Source organism: Ovis aries, chromosome 4 (genome assembly GCF_016772045.2).
Source record: "Ovis aries strain OAR_USU_Benz2616 breed Rambouillet chromosome 4, ARS-UI_Ramb_v3.0, whole genome shotgun sequence".
NCBI lineage: Eukaryota > Metazoa > Chordata > Mammalia > Artiodactyla > Bovidae > Ovis > Ovis aries.
The window spans coordinates 5,359,456-5,384,713 of record NC_056057.1 but is presented as its reverse complement, the minus strand read 5'-3'; the positions used below and the strand labels follow the sequence as shown (position 1 = coordinate 5,384,713).

The 25,258-nt window shown below is 50.9% G+C and overlaps 1 protein-coding gene across 4 annotated transcripts in view; it reads right to left on the bottom strand.

The window, feature by feature from the left end:
* The window catches only part of COBL (cordon-bleu WH2 repeat protein), a 305,488-nt gene extending 282,448 nt beyond the window's left edge, over positions 1-23,040 (bottom strand). For all 4 annotated transcript variants that reach the window (XM_042248330.1, XM_060414416.1, XM_042248331.1 and 1 more), the window contains exon 1: positions 22,867-23,040. In XM_042248330.1, coding sequence (XP_042104264.1) covers positions 22,867-22,907 — 41 coding nt within the window. In that variant the 5' untranslated portion in view covers positions 22,908-23,040. The remainder of the gene's footprint in view (positions 1-22,866) is intronic.
* Positions 23,041-25,258: the final 2,218 nt, after the last annotated feature.

Here is a 25,258-nt window from a genome sequence, read left to right as displayed (position 1 = left end):
AGTCTGTGCTCTTGGACACCTCTGTGATCGTTCCTGCCGTCCTGCCTCCTCATGTGGAAGGGCTGATCACCCGCTTCCTACCCTCGGCCTCCCAGGCGCACAGATGCAGGCTTCCCCAGCTCCACAGGGCGTGCTCAGGACATGATACCCACAACGTGGTACCCACAGGTCCATGGCGGGCCCCTCTCTCTGCCAGCCACTGACAGCCTTGCACACAGTAGGTGTGCTGACATCCTGTGCTAGATAGAAGTGAGCTTTCCAGCAAGCCATGGAAGGTAGGTGGGCAGCAATGACCAGAACTAAGCCTGGGAGTAATTAATGACCTGTCAGTGCCAGGAAAGATGATGCGGCCTCTATGGAAGAGAGCTTGTCCTACTTTCAACAATGAGAACCATGGACATCAGCACTTCCCTTTCTGCCCAGCTCGTCAGAAACACAAGGACGCAGCAGACGCCCCCTCCCTGCACGGAGACTTGCCCTCACCGCTGGCACTCCCCTGCCCTCTGCGTTCCCCGGCCTGGTTTTCTCTTCACATTGGTGTTAACCTTCCTGATACAGGCCCTAGACCAAGGCCTCAGGGAGGCAGAAGAGACACAGAGGAAGCGCACGTGGCAGGCCAGGGAGACGGCGGGAGCCTCTGCAGAAAGCGCATGGACGTGATCATCCTGTGAGCAGTCAGACCTGGGCCTGGCCACACTTTCAAGCCAGACTGAAGGGCAGTACTTGTGCCAGGCCGACTCCTGCCCCTGAGCCAACCTGACGGGACTGCACGTGGCATCGAGGAGCTGTGCTGGGATCAGCCAGGCCAATGCTCCGAGTCACCAGGACACCGAAGGCCACCAGCACCAGCACGGCTCAGTGACCTTCCCTGGTTGTTAATCGACAGGGAACATGGGTTCTGAAGCCACAGGAGAAGCAGGGGGTGGATGGCCAGGGCCCTTCCCGGACGGCAGCGGTTCCGTGAGACCTGAGGGCCCAGCGCGGGCCGTCAGCTGGAGAAACCGCCACGCAGCGCAGAAGGGCCCGTGCTCGGCCTCCCTGGCCTGTCTCAGTCCAGCAGCTGGCGCACCCCGAGTCCGGGAAGGGTGGGCGTCGCCTTTTCTAAAACTCCGAGGTGGGGGGCAGAGGTCATAGCCCTGGGTGCCCAGCCATCCTCATTACTTCCCCCGTCTCTCAGACTCAATGATTAAAATGATAACAGCAAGCACTACGTCACTCTTCCCCAAAGATGCCTGGCGGTCTCTGTGCAGCCGCTCTGCACCCCTCTGTCCCGTGAACACCCGGCCTCATTCTGTGCTGGCCTCTGCCCAGATCAGGGTCCCTCCCCTGCACAGGGGGCACACAGCACACACCCTGTGATCACAGCTGCGAGCTGGACCCTGACACACAGGGAGCTGGAGGGACCAGAAGAGGACACAGCGGGAAAGGGACCAGAGGGATGAGCAAGAAGGGACGCAGCTGCAGCTGAACCCCGTGTCTGATGCGTTGATACCTACAACGAGTACATTCAGCCTCAGAATGATTTTTGTAATGGTTCCAGGTTACCTGAAGACAATCTGGGCAGCTGAAGCAAGGACAGGAGACTCAGCGCTGTTAGGGAATTACTGTTAGTTTTGTTGGGCAGGATGATGAGATGATGGCCCTGAGCAGATGAGTGGCTATGGCTCAGATGGAAGAACAGCGAAGGGGCTTTCCCCACGAAATGATCAAGCCAGATAATAAAAAAGCTTAAAACCTTTAAAACAAGATAATAGGCACAAGTGGGCACACAGGGACCCCCCGCGTGGTGTCTCCTACCTCTGTGTGTGTTCAAAATCTACCATCGTATTTTTTTTAAAGGAGAAATACTTCGTTTCTGCCATTTCAAGTCATCCACTGACTGGAATTAGCTGAATCTTCAAATCGACAGCTGTTTATTACTAAATATAGGGCAGTCCCCTGAAAAGTGATCTATTCCAAAATTACCTTTTTCTGTTTTTTAAGGTGAGTACTATTTATAAAAGAATGATAATCATGTGAAAAAAAATGCTGAATCAGAAGCTGGGAAAGTACTGTCCAGCGACTTCCACGCATCGTGTGGTCAGGCCAGCTAGCTGAGCTCCCTGCAAGGCCCCCGGTGAAGAGGACCCGGATCCCACAGAAACGCCTGGTCCTCCAGGCCTGGGTGTATGCACAGGCACTCCTGCAGCTGAGGCCGCTGCTCCTGGCTGGCCTGATTCCTCTGCCCTCTGAGTTAAGCCAACTACCAAAGAAGTAGTTACCAAACACACTTGATGCCCCCCATGAAAAATTTACATTTAAAATTCAATCAACTTCGCATACACGAGACAGGTGAAAAGATGAAGATGGAGATGGACCCAGCAGTGTAATTCTCCTCCACTGCTGGTGGAAGGCAAGACAGTACAGCAGCGTGGAGAACCACTGTGAGCTTCTTAAATGGTAACCACATGCCTACCGTGCCAGCCAGCCAAGCAGCCCAGTAGCTGCTCAAGAGGAAGACGACCCATGTCCACACCAAGACCACAAATGAAGGCTCACAGCAGCTTTATCCGTAGTGGCCAAAACCTGGAAACAAGCCAGATGTCCATCAACAGGAGAATGGACGCACAAATCATTGTAAGTCAATACACGTGGCTGGATGGCATCACTGACTCGATGGACGTGAGTCTGAGTGAACTCCGGGAGCTGGTGATGGACAGGGAGGCCTGGCGCGCCGCGATTCATGGGGTCGCAAAGAGTCGGACACGACTGAGCGACTGAACTGAACTGAACTGAAATACATGTAATGAATGCTCCTATCAACAAAGAGGAACAAATCACAGGAACACCACAACAAACATGAAAATCAAAACCACTATACTGAGTGAAAGAGAAACAAGAATATGTGAGAAGTGGTGCTTCTCTCAGTGCCACTTAGAGAAGATACTGGAAAATGCAAACTCACCTACAGTGACAGAAAGCGGAGCAGGAATGGGTCGTGGCAGAGGTGTGTGGCCAAGAGACACGAGGGAACTTCTGGAAGTGAGAGAAAACGCCTGCACCTTGACTATGTTGATGGCTTCTGGGATGTAAACATACATCAGAATTCATCAAACCAAATGCTTTAATTACATGCAGCTGACGGCACATAAACACAACTCAACCAGTAATTACAAAATTCGGTACATTTTCTCAATCACAAAGAGGAAGAAAGAATCAGTTCTTAAAAAAGAACCTTGTCTTCAACATACTGAGAAGAACAGTGTGAGGGAGATGATTCTTAACCAAGGCCCAGCAGGATCACAGGCTTCTGCACTGGGCACTCCCCACTGAGCTCAGGGTCTGAGGTCAGGATAGAGTTCTAGGATATAGAACACAGCTCTTCCTCCTGGAGCAGCCTACCTACACTTCTTCCATCAGGACCAACCTTAGTCCTAACTTCGTCCAGTTTAAGGTTCGTTATTTTTCTGTATCTGACCTCACTAGTCCAGGATATATGCATAGTTTTATATTTCCTACCGACCTAACATTGTCCTTGCATGTGGTCTGTGCTCAATTTCTATAGAATTAAGTTTCGCCTGTATGACTTCTTCAATTAAAGCTATCAAAATTGTTTCTTTAAAAAAATACTCCTCAAGTAAACGAGACCAGAGAAGCATCTGGTGAGTGGCCACCCTCGCGGGCTGCACCGACACAGGCCTGTTCTGTTACTGCAGCACAGCTGGGGGCTTCCGGGGAAGGACAGGTCCCACCCAGCAGACATGACATCCTGGGGGCAAGGCGCCTGCACATCCCGGGGGTCCTGAGGTCACACTCCTCGGCAGCTGCCACAGGCCACTTGCTTCCTGCAGGGCCACAGAGACGATGTGCCCAAGGACTGCCACCCAGAGAATCTGCAGTTCAAACTGGTGTCCTCGACTTTCTTGTTGATGCTGAAAAGTGTCTAGTCCCGACAGCCTCCCAGATGTCTGCACTTCTCCACTTCTTTGTATCCTCCTTTTTGATCATTAGAAACAGAAATCTCCCCATTGAATATATCTCTGGGTGTCTATTTACGTGAGCTAATCTTGGTGTGATATTTACAGCTCCCCGCGCTTGGCTACTGCTACTGTGTCTGGAAGGAGTGTTATATTTAAGAACTGCTTGGGCACAACCATTTTCTGAGAAGGCCTTTCATAAAAATAAACCTGCCTGATCTTCGCCCCACCCTATAAGCAGGACTGACTGCTCCTTCTCCACTGGGTGCTCCGGCCACAGCGTGTCCACTGTCCCTGTCAACATGCGTCACCACGACTCATCTGGAGATCAGGCCTTCCTTCTCCACGGTGGCATCTCCAGGGCAGGGACAAGCTGTCCATGCCCGAGAGGCCAGATCACGGGTGCATTTTAACGAATTCTTACTCTTAGAAAATCATAGTTGATTAAATGAATACATTTTTAGGGTCCTATGTCCGTAAAAATGAACCATTTCATTTTTAAAACACCTATTATAGGGAGGGAAATAAAACCCAAACTTAAGACAGAGGAGGAGAATGGGGAGAAAAACACCATCCTCAATAGTAAAGATGCGAATTTGAATCTAAGGAATCATTTCAATGAGTGCAGACACTTGCATCTTCCCAGACATGGAAAAGAACTAAATCATTAACTTCAGATGTCAGGCTTTTGTGATTATAAGTCATCTTTTGATATCTGACTACATGTTTTTTCCCAGCAAAAGATCCTATATATTCTGGCTCCTCTTTGGAGCAGTTCCTCAGAGCTGCCTGAGAGGCTGTCTCCTGGCCTATGGTCCTCCATAAGATCCTCGAATAAAACTTAACTCACAATTTTTAGGTTGTACATTTCTCTTCAGTCAACAAGAGTTAGTCCTAAGATGCTGGAAGATGTTTGATTAAAAAGACTTTTGATGAAAAAATTAAAAATGAAGCTTGAGTTTGTTTTCAGCGTTGTACTAAAGAATCATTTGACGCAAGTTAAATATTTTATGTCTTTTTTGATCAACAATTTATTTTTCAGACAAGTAATTCTGTAGGAAAACAGCTAGATGAATCACCCCACAGATATTTCAGAGCTTTCTGGTTTCATACTAGATGCTTGCAAAGGCTTTATAGCCATTTCCATGTTGCAATGTTGCCAGTGACTCAACAGCTAGAGGCTAAGTATAGCAGGAGTGCTTGCCTGCAATCTGGCTTTTTCCAAGGCCGTTTGGTTAAACCGTGTGCATTATATTAAAACATACACAGAAAGGCCTCTGAAGAGGAAATCTTCTAACAGAGAACAACTGGGCCCTACGTATGCAGTTCTTTCAGACTAAACACATCTTTACTTCCTTGAGAGCTTGAAACAATATGTTTCTTTCCATGATTCACTTAAGGACCGGATGGGAGGATGCACGGTGGAATGGATGAATGGATGGATAATCTTTATGAAGGACTGGACACGTCAGCCACCTGGGAGCTCCTTCAAAGCTTATACATTCAGCCAGAAGCCTGGCTGCCGGGGATGGACCAAGTTGCCAGTTAAGAAATTCCTATATTCTGAAGAACTTTGGCAAACCCCTAGCCTCAACTCTGAGGTGAGACAGGAAAAAGGTAAATCAGTGAGGATTATAGAAATTCAGATTTTGCCTGTCTTCTCCTGTCTCTCTTCATAAGGTCATGAGTTCCCAACTGGCGGCAGGAGGAATAACCCCCCAACCGCCATGGGCCCCTGTTCCACGGGGACTGGCCATCAGCGTCCCTGGAGGCTCTCAGAGCCAGCGGGCGGGTTCCAAGGAGGACCAGCACGCGGGCCTGGGTGCGGCGGATGGTGGGGTGAGGTGGTGGGGTGGGGCAGCAGGAGGCAGGGTCAGCAGGACAGCAGGAGGCAGCAGCCCTGTCCTGAGAATGCTGGAACACAGCCACAGCTGAAAGTGTCTGGGCAGCGGGCTCTCCATTGCTTCGCGGCCAGAGGTCTGGGATCCATAACCCTGAGCTGCGGGGTTAGCGTCTGTGGGAGTCAGCGGCCCATTCCTAAAGTGGTGGCAGTATGGCACCCAGGGACAGACCTACTGAGGGGCATACACGGCACAAAGCACAGGAAGCCTGGAGGCACCCCACACCAGACCCACGCAGCAGAGCCGCCGGTCTGCGCCAGGTCTGGCGAGGCCATTGTGTAATGTCTCAGCGACATCAGACTGCAAGGAGAGTTCCTGGACACCATCTCAGCTGCACCCTCATCTCACTGCAGGCAGCTCCATGGACCACACTCTGAACACAATGGCCTCAGGCCTGCTGCAAACACAGGCCGTCTACCTCTAGCCTAGACCCTGCTCGCTGGACTTGCTTCTTTCTTCACCATCACAGGTGTTAAGGTTTGCCTTCCAGTCTTAGAACTGTGGCTGCTGAGCACAGACACCGGCATCTGGGTGGGGGGGTGGGGGGGGGGGGGGGGGGGGGTGGGGGCGGGTCCCAACAGCGGGTCCTGATGCTGAGTGAGACAGAGCAGCCTGAGCCCAGTGGGGCTGGGCCCGCATCCTGCATCCTGTTACCACGGCCTGTGTGATGCGGGATGCTGCAGGGCCACTGCCTCACGGGGAAAGCGGGTGCTTGCCTTCTTCTGGGGGGCCCTGGAAATGAAAGGAAAGCCAGCAGCACAGCCTATGGAGGTCCAGCTCCAGCCCACTCCGGTCAAGGCTCCCTGCCTCTGGTAGCATCTGCATCTTCTCAGGGGCCTGACTGAGCCCCCACCACTCACACCTCCTGGAAAACCTGCCCGTCTCTTCTCCTTACACCTAGAACTTTCTTCAGGGCCCCCAGCAACCTTCCCACAAATCCATGAAGTCTGCACTGCAGCAGGCCCTGTGGCCCTGGGCTCAGATGTGGGTTAGCCTCATCACCTCGCTGAATCCAAGTTCACCCGGCTAATCCTGTGTGCACCATGTCACTCAACTGACCCTAGGTAAACCGTGCCACCGGCTGGCCACCCTCCCTCACCTCTTTGTGTCCCACTTTGCTCATTAAAACTGGGAGACAGAGTGGCCCCTGTCCAGGCTGTTGCAAGGATGAAATGAGGTTACACACAGCAGCCCTGCACACAGTGCCTGGTAGGTGCCCCACACTGTCCGAATCCTCCCAGAGCTCTCGCCGCTCTCCCCTTGGGCCCCCCACCCTCCTGCCCCAGTGGGAGCATCTAACAAACAGAGGCTGAGTCACCCTCCACCCACGTGCTTAGGGGACCACTGTGGGTGGCCCACCGCTAAGAAGGGGCCAGACCTGGCCTCGCCTCCAGCATGATAACGAGGAGGGGGGGCACAGAATAAAGCAAGGATGCCATGGCTGCCAGCTGGCTCCTTGGGTGAGAAGTTCTACTCTGACAGTTGATGGCTAACACCAAACAGGAAGACCGTTTCTTTCATCCTGATGAGCTCCAGTCCTGGCGATGACTGTGCTTTCAAAGGCAGGAGCCTAGCTGTGCTCCTTTTCACTCCCTGGTCATGAACTGCCACCACTGTCTCTACTACTATTTTAAAAGGAGATCTGACACAGGCCCGGGAGCGCGGCTGTCACCGCGGGCACAGACAGCTGCGGGCACCGTGGTGACTCACCCTCTGGCATGCGCCAGGCCACTGGCTCAGTGATCGCAACGCAGTGCTGAGACGGTGACAACAGTACACCACCCAGAGGGCTGCACGCTTCGAAATGAGCTGCTGTTTCCACCGCTGGGATGAAAGCCTGGACTTCACAAACCACAGCCTTTCTCGAGCCCCGTCACAGACTGAGCACAGTGGTCCATCATTTCAGGGTTAGGCTCTGCATTCGCTTTCAGGGAGCAGAGAGCTAAAAACGTCTGTCCTTTTAAAGAATCTGGGGACAGGACACACCGCTGAACATGGGCTGAAAAGCCCATTATTAAAACCCAGTAATGAGGCCACGGTGCACATCTGCTTTTGTGTACACAGCGAGGCCCGGGTGGGCGGAGAGAGGTGGGACAGCCCGCCCCTGGAATGGAAGAGCAGCAGATACAGAGGCAGGTTCACACTCCTGATCACTATTTCTTTCCTACAGCAAGAAACAGTCAAGAGGGAGCCTGTCAGAGCAACAGACACTGTTGAACACCTATTATCTCAAGCTAATGAGCTTGGGGTGAGGGGTTGACTAATCTCAGATGTTTTCTATGACAAACATAGACAGAGACATCAAAATTTAGATTGTATACAGATCCGACTCTAGCAGGGAGTCCTTCTGTTTGGATCAGCAAATAGTCCTCCTTTCCCGATACATTTTATAGTGGATCTACAGACTTTTTGAGTATTTAGGGCTTCCCTGGCAGCCCAGATGGTGAAGGATCTGCCTGCAGTGCAGGAGACCCAGGTTCAACTCCTGGGTCAGGAAGCTCCCTTGGAGGAAGAAATGGCGACCCACTCCAGTACTCTTGCCAGGAGAATCCCATGGACAGAGGAGTCTGGCCGGTACAGTCCATGGGATCGCAAAGAGCTGGACGTGACTGAGCGACTAACAGTCTCACACTTTCACTCTCATTATTTTATCTAATTGCCAAACACACATTTTCAGGAAATCATCTCGTGGTGTTATTTCTCAGCAAAGATTCTACACAGTAGCTGATCAAACACGCATGAACCATCACAACCTGGATTCCAAGGTGAGCCTAGATTATTTACTTTATAGTCTCTTTAATGAGGAAAGGACATCATGCAATACTGTTGGACACAGCCCAGGTTTGGAGGAAAGCCCTCTTCCAAAATCCCCACTGGTCCAAGTCAGGAGACTGCGATCCAAGCACAGCCTGCTATGCCATCTCCATCTCAGTCAAGAGGAGACCAAGGATGGAGGGGTGCCGAGGTCTAAGTGGCACCCAAGAGGTGCACCTGGAGACTGAGTGATCCCACCTGCCACTCCTTACACCCATACCCTCAGCACAGCAGGGACTAGAGAGCAGCAAAAACGACTTGCTCCTCTCACAAAATCCCCAGCCCTCCACCACGGGACCTCCTGCGGAGCAAGGAGCAATCACTCCTGCAGGGTGATAAGAGAAAAGGGACACGAGTGAAACCCAGGAGAAGGCTTCTGCTCTCAATGACACGTCACTTCTGCACATAGGAAATAAAAGAAAATGTGTTTCAATGGCAATGCCTATTCAGCATTATAAAAACACTCCCTACCTGATGTACTTACACCCCGCACTGGAGAAGGTGTGGAGAGAAAGGGACCCTCCTACACTGGTGGTGGGAATGCAGATCGGTGCAGAACAGCACTATGGAGAAGAGCATGGAGGTTTTTCAGAAAACTAAAACAGAGCTACCATGTGATCCAGCAAGCCCTCTCCTGGGCATTTATCCAGAGAAAACTAATTTGAAGACATACACACACCCCGATGTTCACAGCAGCACCATTTACAACAGAAGAGACACAGAAGCAACGTAAACTCAAGTGTCCATCAACAGACGGTGGGTAAAGAAGGCGCGGGACGCGTATACAGTGGGATATTGTGTGTGCGTGTGCACTCGGTTATGTGCGATGCTTTGCAACCCCATGGACTGCAGCCCACCAGGCTCCTCTGTCCACGGGATTTCCCAGGCAAGAATACTGGAGTGGGTTGCCACTTCCTTCTCCAGGGGATCTTCCCAGCTGAGGGACTGAACCCATATCTCCTACACTGAGGGCAGATTCTTCACTGCTGAGCTACTGGGGAAGCATGCAATGGAATATTACTCCACCATAGAAAGAATGAAACCATGCTATCTGCAGAAACGAATGGACTGAGAGACGATCACACTAAGTCAGTCAGTCAGAGAAAGACAAACATCATATGATATCACTTACATGTGGAATCTAATAAAAAGATAAAAAGGAATTCCTTGCAAAATGGAAACAGACCAACAGACATAGAAAGAAACTGTGGTTATCAAAGGGGAAGGGGTTTGAGGGGTTAATTAGGAGTCTGAGACTGATGTGTACACACTGCTATGTATGAGATAGACAAGCAAGAGAGATCTACTTTATAGCACAGGGACACCCTACTCCATATTTTATAATAACCTACAAGGGAAAATAATCTGAAAAAGAAGAAATATATATGCATATGTAACTGAATCATCATGTTGTACTCTTGAAATTAACCCAACATGGTAAATCAATTATACTTCAATTAAAAAGTGAACACTCCCTCCCGAAGTAAAAAGTTAAGAGTGAAGTCTGCACTCCTCCGGCACACGAGTGTATTCTTAAAACCTCCCTGGTTTAAAAAGAAGCCATCCATTATGTCCCATTGACCTCGCCAGCTAAAGTCTAAACACTGACATAAGGATACGAATCATTTTAAACTCCAAGGGAGAAGTCTCATCAAGAAAACATTCCAAATGTATGATATCCCCCTGGAGTTGCCATTCAGATGCCTCGTCTAAAAAGCAATGGTTTCCACAGACCAACAGCAGACAGAAAAGGAATTTCCTTCCAACTTCGCACATGTCACTTGCCGCTTGTGACTGGCAGATGGAGAGTATGCCACACAGGTTAAGTAAAGCCTCACGAAGCGGGATAAGTTATTTGTGTGAGCGTGACTAAAAACAAGCTTAGACAGAAAAAGAAAACAGACTGGTGAAAACAGATCCTGGGGAGCTCAGAGTGCCTGTGCAGAGGGACCTTCAGGACACTCAGGTGCCCCTGGGGGTGCTCCGTCAACCCCACCCGGTGAGGATGGCGGTCCCGTCTACCTGCAAGGCCCCCTGGCATCCGCTGCAGGACAGGCCAGCACCAGCACTGCCCCAGGCAGGCTCAGCTCTGAGAGTCACCCGGGCCGTCTTGACTCCTAGCTCCTTCCTGCTCAGAGGCCAGAGATGGGGCACATTAACCCGGGGAGACCCCAGTCTGATGCCCACCCACCTGCAGGGGCACAGGGAAGGCCGCCTGGTTCACAGCAACACTCACAGCCTGGCCTGCAGTCCAGCCAAGGCTGCCCGCCAGAAAGCCCCACTCCAGCCCTGTGAGCCTGGGTCTGCATACCTTCCACTCTGAGGGCAGCCTGGCTGTTGGGCAGACCAGAGCACTGAGGTCTCCTTAAATGCACACACACAAGACGCAGTGAGCTGAGTCAGCACCCCAGGCCAAGGGAGGCTGTGACATACTGTTAACTCCTAAGCCAGGGTCTAGCAGAGCACCTTCCAGGGGGAGAAGCTGCATTCGAGGCATCACGTTGATTCACAAACACCTGGTCTGTGCTTGACAAGAGCTCCACTCCCACCCCTTACCTCTCACTCCCACCCCACTTACCTCTCCCCAAACAACACCCCACCCAGGCGACTCAGGGCTGCACGTCCGGAGATGTACCAACACGGTTGCTGCCAGGTGGGCACCACCACAGACCCCTGCACAAGCAGGAAGCCACGTGGTGCTGAAACGTGGGCCGTTTCTTCAGCAAAACGCCCTTGAGAGACACAGGCGGCTCAGAAACAGCCTGGGGCACCACCTGCGGAGGCCAGATGGTGGCTGTGCTCTGGAAGTTCTACCTCCGTGTGCCAGGTGGCCGTGGGGTGAGGAGCAGGACACTGGCCTGGAGACTTCGGTCACGTGACAATCCCACCCCCGGGCTGCGGACAGAATCACCGTCACCAACTTTGGAGGGTCGGTGGGGGCCGCCCTCCCGGGCCAGGGCTAGGAACGCCTGTCCTGTCAGCTGGAAAACCTCACCGTCACAGATGACTAAGGCACTGAAATGAGGAAGGTCCTCATGCAAAGCATTTCTGCCACCTCCTCTGAGAAAAATGTCCAGCCCCAAAGGCAGGATTCCAAAAATGGGAAACACGATGGTCTGTCAAGAGAAGAACTGATGAGTAACAAGGAGACACTTTACAAGGAAATCTTTTTCAGTTTAAACGAATTGCATTTCCAAACTGGTTGTCATTACTTTTGTGAAGGCGGTAAAATCCTTCACCTAACCTCATTTAGGACACACACTCTTCATCTGTGGATCCCAGCACGTTAACCAAGCAAAGATATCTGAGGATGGGGAGCGACGGGTGGGCCATTAGAAACACTCAGCTTCAGGATCCCCAGGAACCCTTTTTTAAAACTCTTTGGCTTTTATTGAAATATAGCTAATTTACAGTGTTATGTTAATTTCCGCTACACAGCAAACTGTGTATATTAACATATATATAAATACATACATTTATACACATATCTCTTTCATATTCTTTGTCCTTATGGTTTATCACAGGGTATTGAGTATAGTTTCCTGTGCTACACAGTAGGATCTTGTTATTTGTACACCCTATATCTAAAAGTTGGCACTTACTAATCCCAAAGTCCCAACCCCTCACTCCCCCAGCATCTCCCCACTGGCAACCACCATGTTTTAAATCCAGCGGGGTGATCTGGTGTGGTTGACAGCTCTGCAGTTCACTCTTACTCTATGTGATGCTTCCGGGACACCGTGAACCCCTGGGATGTCTTAGGAAGAAGTGGTTTAGACGGAGCGTCAGAAGGAGACAGTTCTCAGTTCTACCCCAAGCCAGTTACAGGTGGCAAGACAGACGGGCATCCAAATGGGCAGATGGATAGGGAGTCTTGGCAGGGAGCTACTCTCAGTGGCAAATGTCTAGATTCTGGCTACACTGAATCAGTCTCTTTCCAACCTAATGGTTTGTCTATTGAACATTAGTGGATTCTGCTCTTAATTAATAGGGCCCTACTCAATACAACTGTATTTCAGTTCAGTTCAGTCACTCAGTCATGTCCGACTCTTTCTGACCCCATGAATCGCAGCATGCCAGGCCTCTCTGTCCATCACCAACTCCTGGAGTTCACTCAAATGCACGTCCATCGAGTCGGTGATGCCATCCAGCCATCTCATCCTCGGTCGTCCCCTTCTCCTCCTGCCCCTAATCCCTCCCAGCATCAGAGTCTTTTCCAATGAGTCAACTCTTTGCATGAAGTGGCCAAAGTACTGGAGTTTCAGCTTCAGCATCATTCCTTCCAAAGAAATCCCAGGGTTGATCTCCTTCAGAATGAACTGGTTGGATCTCCTTGCAATCCAAGGGACCCTTAAGAGTCTTCTCCAACACCACAGTTCAAAAGCATCAATTCTTCGGCGCTCAAATGTATTTAAGTCTCAAGAATTAGCCTCAGGAACACAAGTCTCCTCTTTTGCTGTATTATCACTCCCACCCTAGCTATTTTTAAATTCAACTCCCTAACCTTCAGGTTTGAGAAAACAGCCAGGATCTGATTTGGGAGTCTGCTGCTTTGCCCAGGGCTGAAAGTGAGCTTAAACATCATGTCCGATATGCTCACACACACATTCTTACAGCCCATTTTCCCGTCTCCTAACCTCAGTTTACTACCTAAGCATTTAAGGCTTCAAGCCGTTTCCACATTTCTGAAGGGTCAATACATCTGGTCCACTCCATGAGCCCAAGGCTATGTGGAGCACAGATGCTGAGAGAGAGGCCTGGCAAGGATCCCTCACCCTTTCTGCTGCTCTTCTCACCAACCCAGCCAACCCCCGCCCCCGGTCCAGGCAGGAACCCAGATTCTCCTGCTGCAGCCACCGCATGGACCAGGTTTGGAAATCCTCCTCCCTCCCCACCTCTCCAGGCTGGTGCCCGTTATCAACAAGTCAAGCGGACAGGACATGCATGGCAGGGACAGAGACCTCATAGAAAGTAACTGCTGGCGCCCTGATCCGTTCCAGACAAAGGCGAGGCAGGGTCAGAGCCAGGCGCATGCATGGGTTTCTCCTGGAGGCCTGGGGGAGGCATCACTGCCGCCCAGTACTGCCTGCAGCCCAGGGCGGGCCGTCACAGGCCCACAATTGCGCCGCCGAGGAGCCCTGCGCCGCTGCTGTGACACTCAGACCAAACTGAGGATGCGTTTCCAGCAGAGGCCAAGGGGCTTCCAGGGCCCCTGGTCTAAAGAAATCAGAGCCCCTGGAATCCCGGAGGAGGAGGGGCAGGGCCACCTGGCCTGTCTGATTACTTTCAACGCAGCTCCTTCCAGTCCTCACGGAGAGTCAGAAGCTCAAGCACGTCAGCAAGGACCCCGGGCCACTCCCTGGTCCTGTCCCCTCGTCTTCCATGACTGGAAAGGAGAGGGTGATAAGGACAAGGCTGGTGGGGAGGATGCAGAAACGGGAGCCCTCAGGCATTGCTGGCTGTAATGGTGAAGAGCGTCGCTGCTGTGGAAAGCGGGGTGGCGACCCCAAAAGAGTCAAACACAGAGTCCAGTTATCCCACCCCAGGGCGGACTCAGAAAAGCAGTCAGAGCGGGACCTCCAGAGAAGCATCACTCACAGCAGCCAACAAGGGAGGCGAAAGTGTCCACGGACAGATGAGTGAACAAACCAAAGGCGGGAACACACATTCAGCCTTAAAGGGGAAGGAAACTCCACACGTGCTACGACAAGGACATTCTGCTAAGCGACATAAGCCAGTTACAGAAAGACAGACGCTTCAAGATTCTACCTTTCTGAAGTCCCTGAACTCAAATTCACCCAGACAGAAAGTAGGACGGTCAGCGCTAGGAGCTGGGGGCAGTGGGGTGGAGAGCGACTGGATACAGTATTTCAGCCTGGGAAGAAAATAATTCTGGCGATGGATGGTGACTGCTGTACAAGAATGGGACTGTATTAATGCTGCTGAGCTGTAGAGATGGCATGTCATGTAAATCTTACAATGATTAAAAAAAGACTGGGTCACAGACATGAGCAAAGGGATGTGCACCTTGAGGATCAGACCCTCAAAATACAGGGCAGGTCCTCTGCCTCCTCCCACAACCACAGGGCTGGAGCAGACGGGGGCCACACACGGGCCACACCAGAGCCACTGGATGTGAAGAAGCAGGTGCCCTTGGACTTGGTACCTTGCCTTAGCATGCTCAGGCTGCTTTTACAAAACACCACAGACTAGGTGGCTTATAAGCAACAGGCACATACTGCTTGTAGCTTTGGAGGCTTGAAGGCCAAGCCTGGGTGCTGGTGTGGTCCAGGGACCTCTTCCAGGTCGCAGATTTCTTTCTCCCCCTATCTCCATGGGTTAGAAGGGTCAAAGGGAGCTCTCAGGGTGTCCTTCATAAGGGCACTGATCCCAGTAGGGAGGGCCCAGGCCCACCCTCATGTCCTAACACCTCTAGGAGCGCACCTCCTACCTTGGAAACCCCTAACCTCACACAAGGGTTTCCAGCAGGGGAATCAGCACAACCACAAGAGGTGAGGGTCAGGGCTCATCATCTGAGATGTGATGAGGGGTTTCAATGGCTGTGAATGGAACCCCCAGCTACACCTGGGGGAGGAATCAGGAGCTACCTGGGAAAGAAGAAAAGTCGCCGGGCCCTGGGGAGAGAGGAAGCCCGAGGGAGCAGGGTGCACCGCCGTTCAGGAAGGACAAGGGGACAGTGAGAAAGGAGATGCTGGACCTGCATGCCCACGAGGGCGCCACTGACCGTACCTGGCTGCTGACTGTTACATGAACGAAAACTGAAGTGAAAGATTCGGTCTCACATTCCAGTGGCTCCAGACAGGACACAGACACAGAGCATCTTCATCCTCACGGCGTTCCGCTGAGCCGGGAAAGAGGCAGCAGCCACTCCAGGACGGGACCGTGGGCTCGGCTCAGAGGCCACTTTAATCCTACGTATCTGACACCTGGACCCGAGTCTTCCTATTCCTGAGCCTGAATTCTTTCCACTAAGCCTGCCTGTCTGCTTTTGATGAAGAAAGTCAAATTGGTTTAATGGCCAAGCACAAGGAATTCTGGATTAGGGAAAGATCCCTGCCTGGCCCAGCAAGGGTGCAAGCACAGCCATATGTGTCCATGTGTGTCCACGGAGGAAGACAGCCTGCTGTCCCCTACCTGAAGGAGGGGAGAAGGCCTGGAAGTCAATATCCCTTGTCTGGGATCCTGGGTAATGTGGTGAGAAGGAAGAAGAAAGAGTGATCAAGCAGGATTCCTGGTTATCTGGCTCACCTTTGGGAGCCCTTGTCAGTTTTTGGGGGGGGGGGAAGATAAGGACTTCAATGATCTTTTGAAAGCGATCAGTGTCTCTTAAAAAGAGACCTCCACTTAGTTTGGTGGAGGTGGGGACTGAAGCTGCAAAAGTCGCCAGAAGCATTTATGGTCTGGGAACCTGTCTCATCAAATGGATCGCAGTGAAATATGTCTGAGTTGCTGCTTGACAAGCTTTTTCTTTTTAAAAATAGAAATGTTTTTGGCTGTGAAATTTATTCTAATTGACCTTAACCTGTAGAAGACATGGTCCTGGCAAGCAACAGCATAGCAGCCAATTAGGAGACTAACAGAAGAGAGCACGAACCCCACAGGCTGCAATGTATCCGCCCAGCTAGGGAAGTGAGCATCCTTGTCCCTGAAGAGGAGGACTGTCCCTGAGATAGACAGGAGGAAACGCAGCAGCTGCTGGAGACCCAAGAGCGTGCACAGCAAAGTCTAGTTCAGAATAAATAAACACCATCAGGTCCTCAAGTGTCCAAGGACGGAGGAAGAGATAAAGAAGATATGGCACCTATACACAGTGGAATGGTGGCTCACATCTGCCTGTCAATGCAGGAGACCTGGGTTCAATCCCCGGGTCAGGAAGGCTCCCCTGGAGTAGCAAATGGCAACCCACTCCAGTATTGTTGCCTGGGAAATTCCATGAACAGAGGAGCCTGGGGGGTACAGGCCATGGCATTGCAAAAAGTCAGATACACCTGAGCGACTGAATATGCACACACACCAAAAGGAACAAAATTGGGTCATTTGTAGAGACCTGCTGCTGCTGCTGCTGCTGCTGCTGCTGCTAAGTCGCGTCAGTCGTGTCCGACTCTGTGTGACCCCATAGACGGCAGCCCACCTGGCTCCCCCGCCCCTGGGATTCTCCAGGCAAGAACACTGGAGTGGGTTGCCATTTCCTCCTCCAATGCATGAAAGTGAAAAGTGAAAGTGAAGTCACTCAGTCATGCCTGACTCTTAGCGACCCCATGGACTGCAGCCTACCAGGCCCCTCCACCCATGGGATTTTCCAGGCAAGAGTACTGCAGTGGGGTGCCATTGCCTTCTCCATTGTAGAGGCATGGATGAACCTGGAGACTTACCAGAGTGAAGTAAATCATAAAGAGAAAGACAAACATCAGATATTAACACACAGATGTGGAATCTATAAAGATGGTCCAGAGGAGCCCACTTGCTGGGCAGGAATAGAGACAGACTCGAGAATGGACTTGTGGACACAGAAGAGGAAGCGGGGCGTGGGCTGAATGGGGAGACTGGGACCGACACGTATATATCACCATGTGTAAAACAGACAGCTAGCGGGAACCTGCTCTAGAGCGCAGGGAGCTCAGCTCGGTGCTCTCTGGTGACCTAGAGGGTGGGGTGGAGGGCGAGGGAGGGAAGCCCAAGAGGGAGGGGATACACGCATGCCTATGACAAACCTAGACAGGGTATTAAAAAGCAAAGACATCACTCTGCCGATAAAGGTCTATACGATCAAAGCTATGGTTTTTCCAGTCGTCATGTACGGTTGTGACAGTTGGACCATAAGAAAGGCTGAGTGCTGAAGAATTGATGCCTTTGAATTGTGATGCTGGAGAAGACTCTTGAGAACCCCTTGGACCTCAAGGAGATCAAGCCAGTCAATCCTCAAGGAAATCAGCTCTGAATTTGTAGGACTGCTGCTGAAGCTCCAATGCTTTGGCCATCTGATGTGAAGAGCCAAATCACTGGAAAAGACCCTCATGCTGGGAAAGACTGAAGGCAATAGAAGAGAGCAGCAGAGGATGAGATGGTGAGATAGCATCACCAGCTCAATGGATATGAAGCTGAACAAATTCTAGGAAATAGGGAGGGACAGGGGAACCTGGAGTGCTGTAGTCCATGGGGTCACAAAGAGCCAGACACAACTTAGCGACTGAAGACAGCAATAGCTGATTCACTTCATTTTACAGCAGAAACTAACAATATTGCAAAACTATATCTCAATTAAAAAAAAAAAAAGAAGCAACATCATCAGGTCTTGGCAACAATTACCATCATTAGCTTTGTATAAAAGCAAATGAAACCACACAAAGTACAAGCAAGAAAAACCCTGAATACTACGGCTGGGAGAGATGAGTAAAAAATAAAGGATTATGGAAACATGAAGGAAAAGTGATAAAGTTGATGACATTGTCATCAGTTCAGGTGCTGAAAGCCAGCAAGTGGTCCTGGAAGATGAACACTCCAGTGACAAGGTGAAAGTGAGAAAACAAAGGTATAAGGTGGAGGGGGGTGGAATTTGCTTAAATGAAAATTATAAATAGTAAAACGGTATAGTATCAATATGTCAATAATACAAATCAATATTAACTAGTTTCACTGCAGAAAAAATTACAAAGATGAAGATATATAAAAACCTTCAGTGAATCATGAAACACCAAATCTATGTTCTGTTACAGTATTAAGTAACTGAAAAACAATTTACAACTAAAATTATCCAACACATACAATCTGCAGACTCCACGATTAAATGCAGATGGGGAGAGAATAAAGGGGTGCTGGAAATACAAATGTAAACACACTGAACACTTTTACTTAGCTCAGACCTACATCACAATCAAGTGTTTGTATGTTTTAAATTTGCACAATTTCAATCTAAACACTACTTTGGTGTCAAACATCTCTACTCACTTTTAAAACTTATGACCAATTACAAATTTAAATTTAATAGCAAAGCACAGAAGGCCTAGAAACCTAAACTACTCGTCGGTGCGCAGACAACCCACAATCACTGCTTTCCTAATAATTATGGAAGCACTTTCAGGTGTTCACAAATTATTACTTCACGTCCCAGGTCCCAAATTAAAGAGGCCACCAGACCCAGACCTGTATGCTCGTGGGGGTGTCACTCGCCTGGACCTACCTAATAATAATAATCTGATCCGCTGGCACCAGGAAAAGTCAGCCAGCGAGGGAAAGAGGTGGAGCCACAGGCTGCTGTGCCTGGTACAAACATCTTCACACCAAATTTAATCACATATTAGCTTCAGCTCCATCACACAATCACCGAGAAATACTTACAATGCTCTAAGCTTACCTGGTATTGTAACAGGGGAATACTCAACTTCTCTAATGTATTAAAAAATATTAAGAAAAACTATTATTACCAAAGAATAGAATTCTGAGATCTTCTCTCCACTTTATATCAAATAAGAACGAGTTTTGATGTCCTTAAATAAACTACTGACTTAAAGAAGAGCTCAGAAGTAACATCTTAAAAAAAAAACAGCTCAAATTGAATGGGAAAATTTTAATGTACCAAGTAATCAGGCAGGCTGTCATTTTTAAGGGTATAAACACACTTTCTAACAGGTTAGCCAAACGCCTAGAAACCTTAAAAAAAAAAAAAAAAAAAAAAAAGGCCCAGAAGCCTAAACTTGTTTTTACAGAGCACACCTGCTAATATTTCACTATCTTTGCATGCTCCTGAGAGGTAAGGTAGAGAATGACAAGGTGGCCACCCAAGTTCACGGTCAGGAGTAGCAGGCCTCCCGTACTTAGCGGTATGTTCGGTGTCAACAGGACGCAAGAAGCTCAAGTTACCTACTTCGATTAATCTCTTTGAAATTATTTCATTATGTTCTTATAACTTGATTAAATAATGACAAATTTAAGCAGAGAAGGGAATACCAGCTATGTCTCCAGGGAGCACACATTCTGGTGAAACTGACTCACAAACTCGCACTGATATTTACACAAGCACGCTCCTGAATGAAGCCAATGGGCAAAGGCACCAGCTGTTTAGACATTTCATGTCACTGGAGACTATTTTATCCTACAGAAATACGCATTTCCACCACAGGGAAAAAAAAATTAACTACTATCCTGCCAAACTCGCCAATATGCTGCCCCTTGTTCCCACCAGCTCCAGTGGAAAATTTAATCCTGTGTCCATAACCAGCTACTGGGATGGGGGTGTATGCATGCATGCCCAGGTGCTCAGTCATGTCTGACCCTTCGTGACCCCATGGATTGTAGCCCACCAGTCTTCCCTGTTTATGAGATTTTTCAAACAAGAATATTGGAGTGGGTTGAACTACTGGGGTAGATCTCACAAATACTCAAACAGATAACTAAAAGTAAGCCAAAAAACTTTGCCTTAAATGGACTTGGAGACATTTTAAAACTTTACTCAAACGTAATTCACCTTTACTTGCATTCTAGAATATTCTATCAATTAGTATACCTCAACTAAGGTCTGAAATTCTTGAAAAGTCACACGGTCTGATTGGTTAGTTTTTGCCTATATCCTCTTTCCTAAAATAATACTTTTCCCCAACAGTTTTAAATTAAGTGAGCCCTAAGATATGGTTTTAATGAAATTACTAGTAAAAACCTAAATTCCAGTCCAAATAAAATGTATACTTGTGCTCTCAACAAAGGTAACTAATAACTATGTATTAATAAATTAGGCAGACATACAGTCAGTGGGTTTACATTCACTAATGTATCTGGCCCTTCAGTAATTCTCAAGAAGGACTGTCATACACGTTATTTTATAAGGTGACATGTCCTTAATTCAGTGTCCCCCATCCAGCCCATTTCTACATAACACAAGGCAAAGCGCCAGTCTCAGTGAACAACAACAAATTCATCACATCAGTCATCTGCCATGGTGCGGAAAAGTAATAGCTTAATCAAAGTGGGATTAGATAACCAATCATGGCAGTATCAGAGAAAAAACATATTCCCTGGAGCATGGAGCACGTGGCAGGCATTGCCTTATTCTCAGGTAACAGATCAGAGGAGATGGTAATTTTGGTGAAGAACCAACAGAAGCTGACTGCCACCAATAATGTACCAAAGCCAGAAATTTCACATCTGTATCTTTCCTTTCTGATAGGTAACCAATACACTCAAATTCTATAAAACATTCAAAGAAAAACAAACAAAAAACCCTAAGACCATTTCTGCCCTCTGATTTTAAGCATGCTGCATTTGGTTGGCGTCTGTTCACTAAAAGGTACTAAAACAAAAGATACAATACTTGAGAATTAGAGATTTTAAAACATTATGTCTGTGTTTCTTGGTCAAAGATGTTTGTATAAGACGATAGGAGGCTCGGCATGTGAGTGTGAGGAAAGAGTCAAATGCATCAAGAGTAACAATCTCAGGTTTGTTACCATATCGACAGCAAAAGCCACTAGTCTCTGCCGGGGGGTTTGCACATGAAGGCCAGAGGTCTGCAAAGCACCACGAACCAGACTGGGCGGGGGTGGGGGGTGGTGACTGACTTTCTGCTCACCAATACCACCCTGGAAACAGTGTTCCAAGTTTAGAATCCCCATTTCTTCTACAATCAGATTCTTTTAAAGGATTTTACAAGTGCTTTTTGGATACAATTCTGCTGACCTCTTAAATGTTTGTTGACCTCTTAAGTGTTTGCTGACCTCTCCAAATAAAAGATAGTTTTGCCAAAAGGGTTCCGGTCTCCGTAAACAGACTCATTAAATAACCTCTCCAATGGAGACAGATTAGCAGCAATTCTGTTTCACATTTCTCGATGTCGTTTTGCGATGCCCACTACCATGAAAACGGACTTTCCACATTTCTTTTCTCTGGGGGAGATTTGTTTGTTCAAAGGAAATTACATAACTGCCAGTAAGCGCACAGCAAAAAAAAATTTAAAAAGTTCCTTTTAACATTCCTCAGCTTCAGGATTATTTCATTTGCTAACCTGGCTCACTTTTTCCTGGCATTAAAGGCAGAGTTAAAAAAGAAAGAGGCAGTTTTTGAAAACCTTTTGCGCACTTGGGCAGCACCGCAGCCTATGAGTACGCGAGGGCAGGATGAGTCAACGGGGACACACTGCAATGAAAAGAGATTAGTTGTCCCCAAAGCTGCCTCACTGGAGACCAGTTGCTAGAGCGGAACGTGGGCCCCTTCGGTAAGCAGGTGCAGGGCCCACCCCAGGCACTCATTCCATTCGCAGGACTCATCACACATTCGCTCCAGGCCCTTGAGACAGCTCGCAGGTCCTGGGTGTGCCCCGCGGAGACACACTGCCCTGGCAAGCCGAGCGCGCGACCCCTTGAGCGCTGAGCGCAGGCCACCGGGCCCGGCGGGGGTCCTGCACAGCTCAAACTCCAGCTCGGGATCTGGTTAAAGAGCAGGGTTATTTTTCTTATATTACGGAAGTTACTCTTTCAGCGAGTAGAATACGAACGTGACCTGTAATCCGCACACACGAGCTGTGGGACGTAAAACAGACCCCGCGAAGGTTTGGGTAAAAGGATCGGCCACGCAGGCAGCGATAGGAGCTCCCACTTTAGTGAGATGCTGGGGTCCCCGGGGCGGGCCCGGTTCACATGCCAGTGCCCTGTACCGAGGAGCCCCAAAAAGTCAGCCAGGGAGGGGAGCAGCAGAAAACCTCCAGGGCAATGCCCTGTACACAGCCTTCCCGAGACCGCGGCACCCAGGCGCCTCTGGGTGCTCGGACCCTGTTCCCCTTCCTTTTGCGGGGAGGAGGAGCGGACGGTGGGGCGCGGCGACAGACTGGCACACAATCACCCCAGGGGCAAGTCAGCGACAGGGCTGGGGGCCCGGCCGCGTCTCCACCGCCTTCCTCCCCTCCCGCAGGGGGAGCTCTCGCGGGTGGCAGGGAAAGCTCGTGGGGCTCCGCCCGCGGGGACCCCCAAAAGGGAGCGCACAATCCCCAAAAGGAGCGCGCGCACAGACGCACACACGCGAAAGGCGCCGGGGCCGCGGACTGACACTGTTACCCGGGCAACGACCTGCGCGCACAGAGTCCACAGCTCCCTTCCCCCGCCGGGCGCGGGCTCGCGGCCCCGAGAGGGGCGCCCCGTCCCGCGCGCACGCCGCGCCGGCGCCGGCGGCCGGGGGCGCCCGGGGCGGCTTACCCGCTCGGGGGCTTGGCCGCCGAGGCTCGCGACGCGTCCATGGAGTCTGCGGCGAGGCGGGGCGCGGGCGGCGCTCGGGCCGGCGAGTCAGGCGCTCGCAGCCGCCGCCGCGGCCCTCATTCGCGGTCTCCGCGCTGACCCATCGTCCTCCGTCGCGCGCCGGCGGAGGACAGCGGCCCGGCCGGAGCGGCGGAGGGGCTGGCGCAGCCCGGGCGGGCGGGGGCGCGGGCCCGCGGGGAGGGGCCGGCGCGGGGCGGGGGCGCCGGGAGCAAGGTGCGCCGCGCCCCCGGGAGCACCGCCCCCGCGCCGCGCGCCTCCGGGGCGGCCGGCTCTGCCCGCGGCGCGCGCCCGGGGCGGGGGCCGCGCCCGAGGAGGCGCCCGGCTCGCCGCCGCCCGCGCCCCCGGGCCTCTGCGCCCGGGAGGGAGGGCCCCGGTCTCCGGGCGCCGGGGGGTCCCGGGAGCGCGCCGCGCGGCGTCGGGGAGGAGCTGCGGCGGGGGAAGCACCTGGCGGCCTCTCGGGCCGGGCGAGGGCGAGGTGGGCGGGCCAACGCGGGGACGGAGGCCGGAGCACTAGGCGTGAGCGGTGTCAGCCTCGCCGCCCTGGAACCCAGAACCGCCTTCCGGGCGGCGGCTCTGGTGCGGTGGGTCTCTACGTGCGTTCCTGACCTGCCGCACCTGGGAACCTGTTAGAAAGGCAAATTCGGGCTCCACCGGGTCAGGTATTGGAAGCTGTGGGCGCTGGAGCCGGCGCAGCCTTGCTCCTGGGAGCTCGGGTGGACGCACGCTCGAGTTTGCCTGGTTGTTAGACGGGCGCTGCGGTCGCGCTGCCCGGTGATGGATTCGAGGGGCCGCGGACAGAAACGCCAGCACAGGCAACCCACGTGGGGCCCAGAGCAAGCCAGCCAGAGACCCCAGGTCTTCCGAGCTTCACCTCACACTCCTTCTAACCCATCCCAAAGCCACAAAAGGGATCTGGGCTAGTGCGGAAGTCTGATTTACAAAAATGACTCTTCCATGGGGTTCCAAGGACTAGAATAAAATATGAGTAAGTCAGCTTGCAGTGATGGCTGTTGGAGGAGGCGTTCCTTTGAGTCTAAAACTAGGATGAGGAATCCAGAGGCCTGCCTGAGCCTTCCTCCCGCTGCCCTCCAGCTTTCCCCTTCCTTCGGTAGATACAGAATGGGAAATCCTTGCTGGGACTTAGCTACTCAGGCCCGGGTCACCAGAGCGCACAGCCTCAGAGCCCACCACGCTGCAGCTCTGTCTTCCCATTCTGCCCATCTCAGGCATCTGCCTGGAATGCTCTGCGGTGTCATTTCCAGTTCCACCTGTGGTCCCTGCTCAGATGCCACCTCCAAGCCCTCCAGGAGCACTCTGTGCGAAATACAGGCTTAGTATTTCTCTGCATGTCCTGAGTTATTTTTATTCTAATAATTTATCTATTTGTATATAGTATACATTTTTAATATATATTTTAAATATATATTTGTTTGCTTATTTTAAATATTTGTATTTACAAATAGCTGTTTATGTTTTCCTTATAGATAATATTTTGCTTCTATATATGAATGTGTCTGTGAACTTTGTTTATATAAGTAAACAATTACAGATGCAAACATTATAAATCAATGGAATATAAATATCTATGCCATATTTGGCACATTTTGTCCTTGTCTGGCCATCTGCCTTCTCCCCTAGAATGTGATCTCAGTGAGTGTTGGGCCTTTGTCTGCCGCATGTATCATTGGACCTCCAGCATTTAGGACAGTCTGGCAGGTAGACGGGGTGCCTGATGAATACAGGGTGTGCTGAATGAATGAATCTCCTAATCCTCCGCCCTCTAGGTGTGGGGATCAAGGACTCCTCCTCAGGATCTCTGGGTCCTCCTTACTCGGGAAGCCACATAAGAAAGGGCAGCCTAGGAGTGGCTAGAGATTCCTGTCTGGATCCTGCTGAGGGTGCAGGAGGAAGTGCAGCTCCCTGGAAGGCCTGGAAAGGCCGCAGGAGGAATTGGGGTGGTAGGGAGAAGGAGAAATAGCCCAGTGTTCCCAGTGGAGAAGGGGGTCAAAGCAGGCAGCTGTGTCTCGGGGAGGCAGCATCCGGGAAAGATGAATAGAAGAAGGCAGTGTCCCACCTCCACTCTGATGTTCAAATTGCTCTAGAATAAAGGCCCAGAAGGACCCAGAGCCCTGGACACCTCTCATTCCAGGAGGGCCACCAGGCATCTCAGACCCTGAAACCCTACAGGCACATTTATTTAACCAGGAGTGGAGTGAAGGGTGAGGATTGGTGAGAGAGGTCATGAGGAGGAGGGGGCAGGATCAGACTTGCCCCAGGAATGACGGGCTGAGCGCCCAAGGCTTTAGGGGAAAGTTGGGCCAGCCTGGCAGCC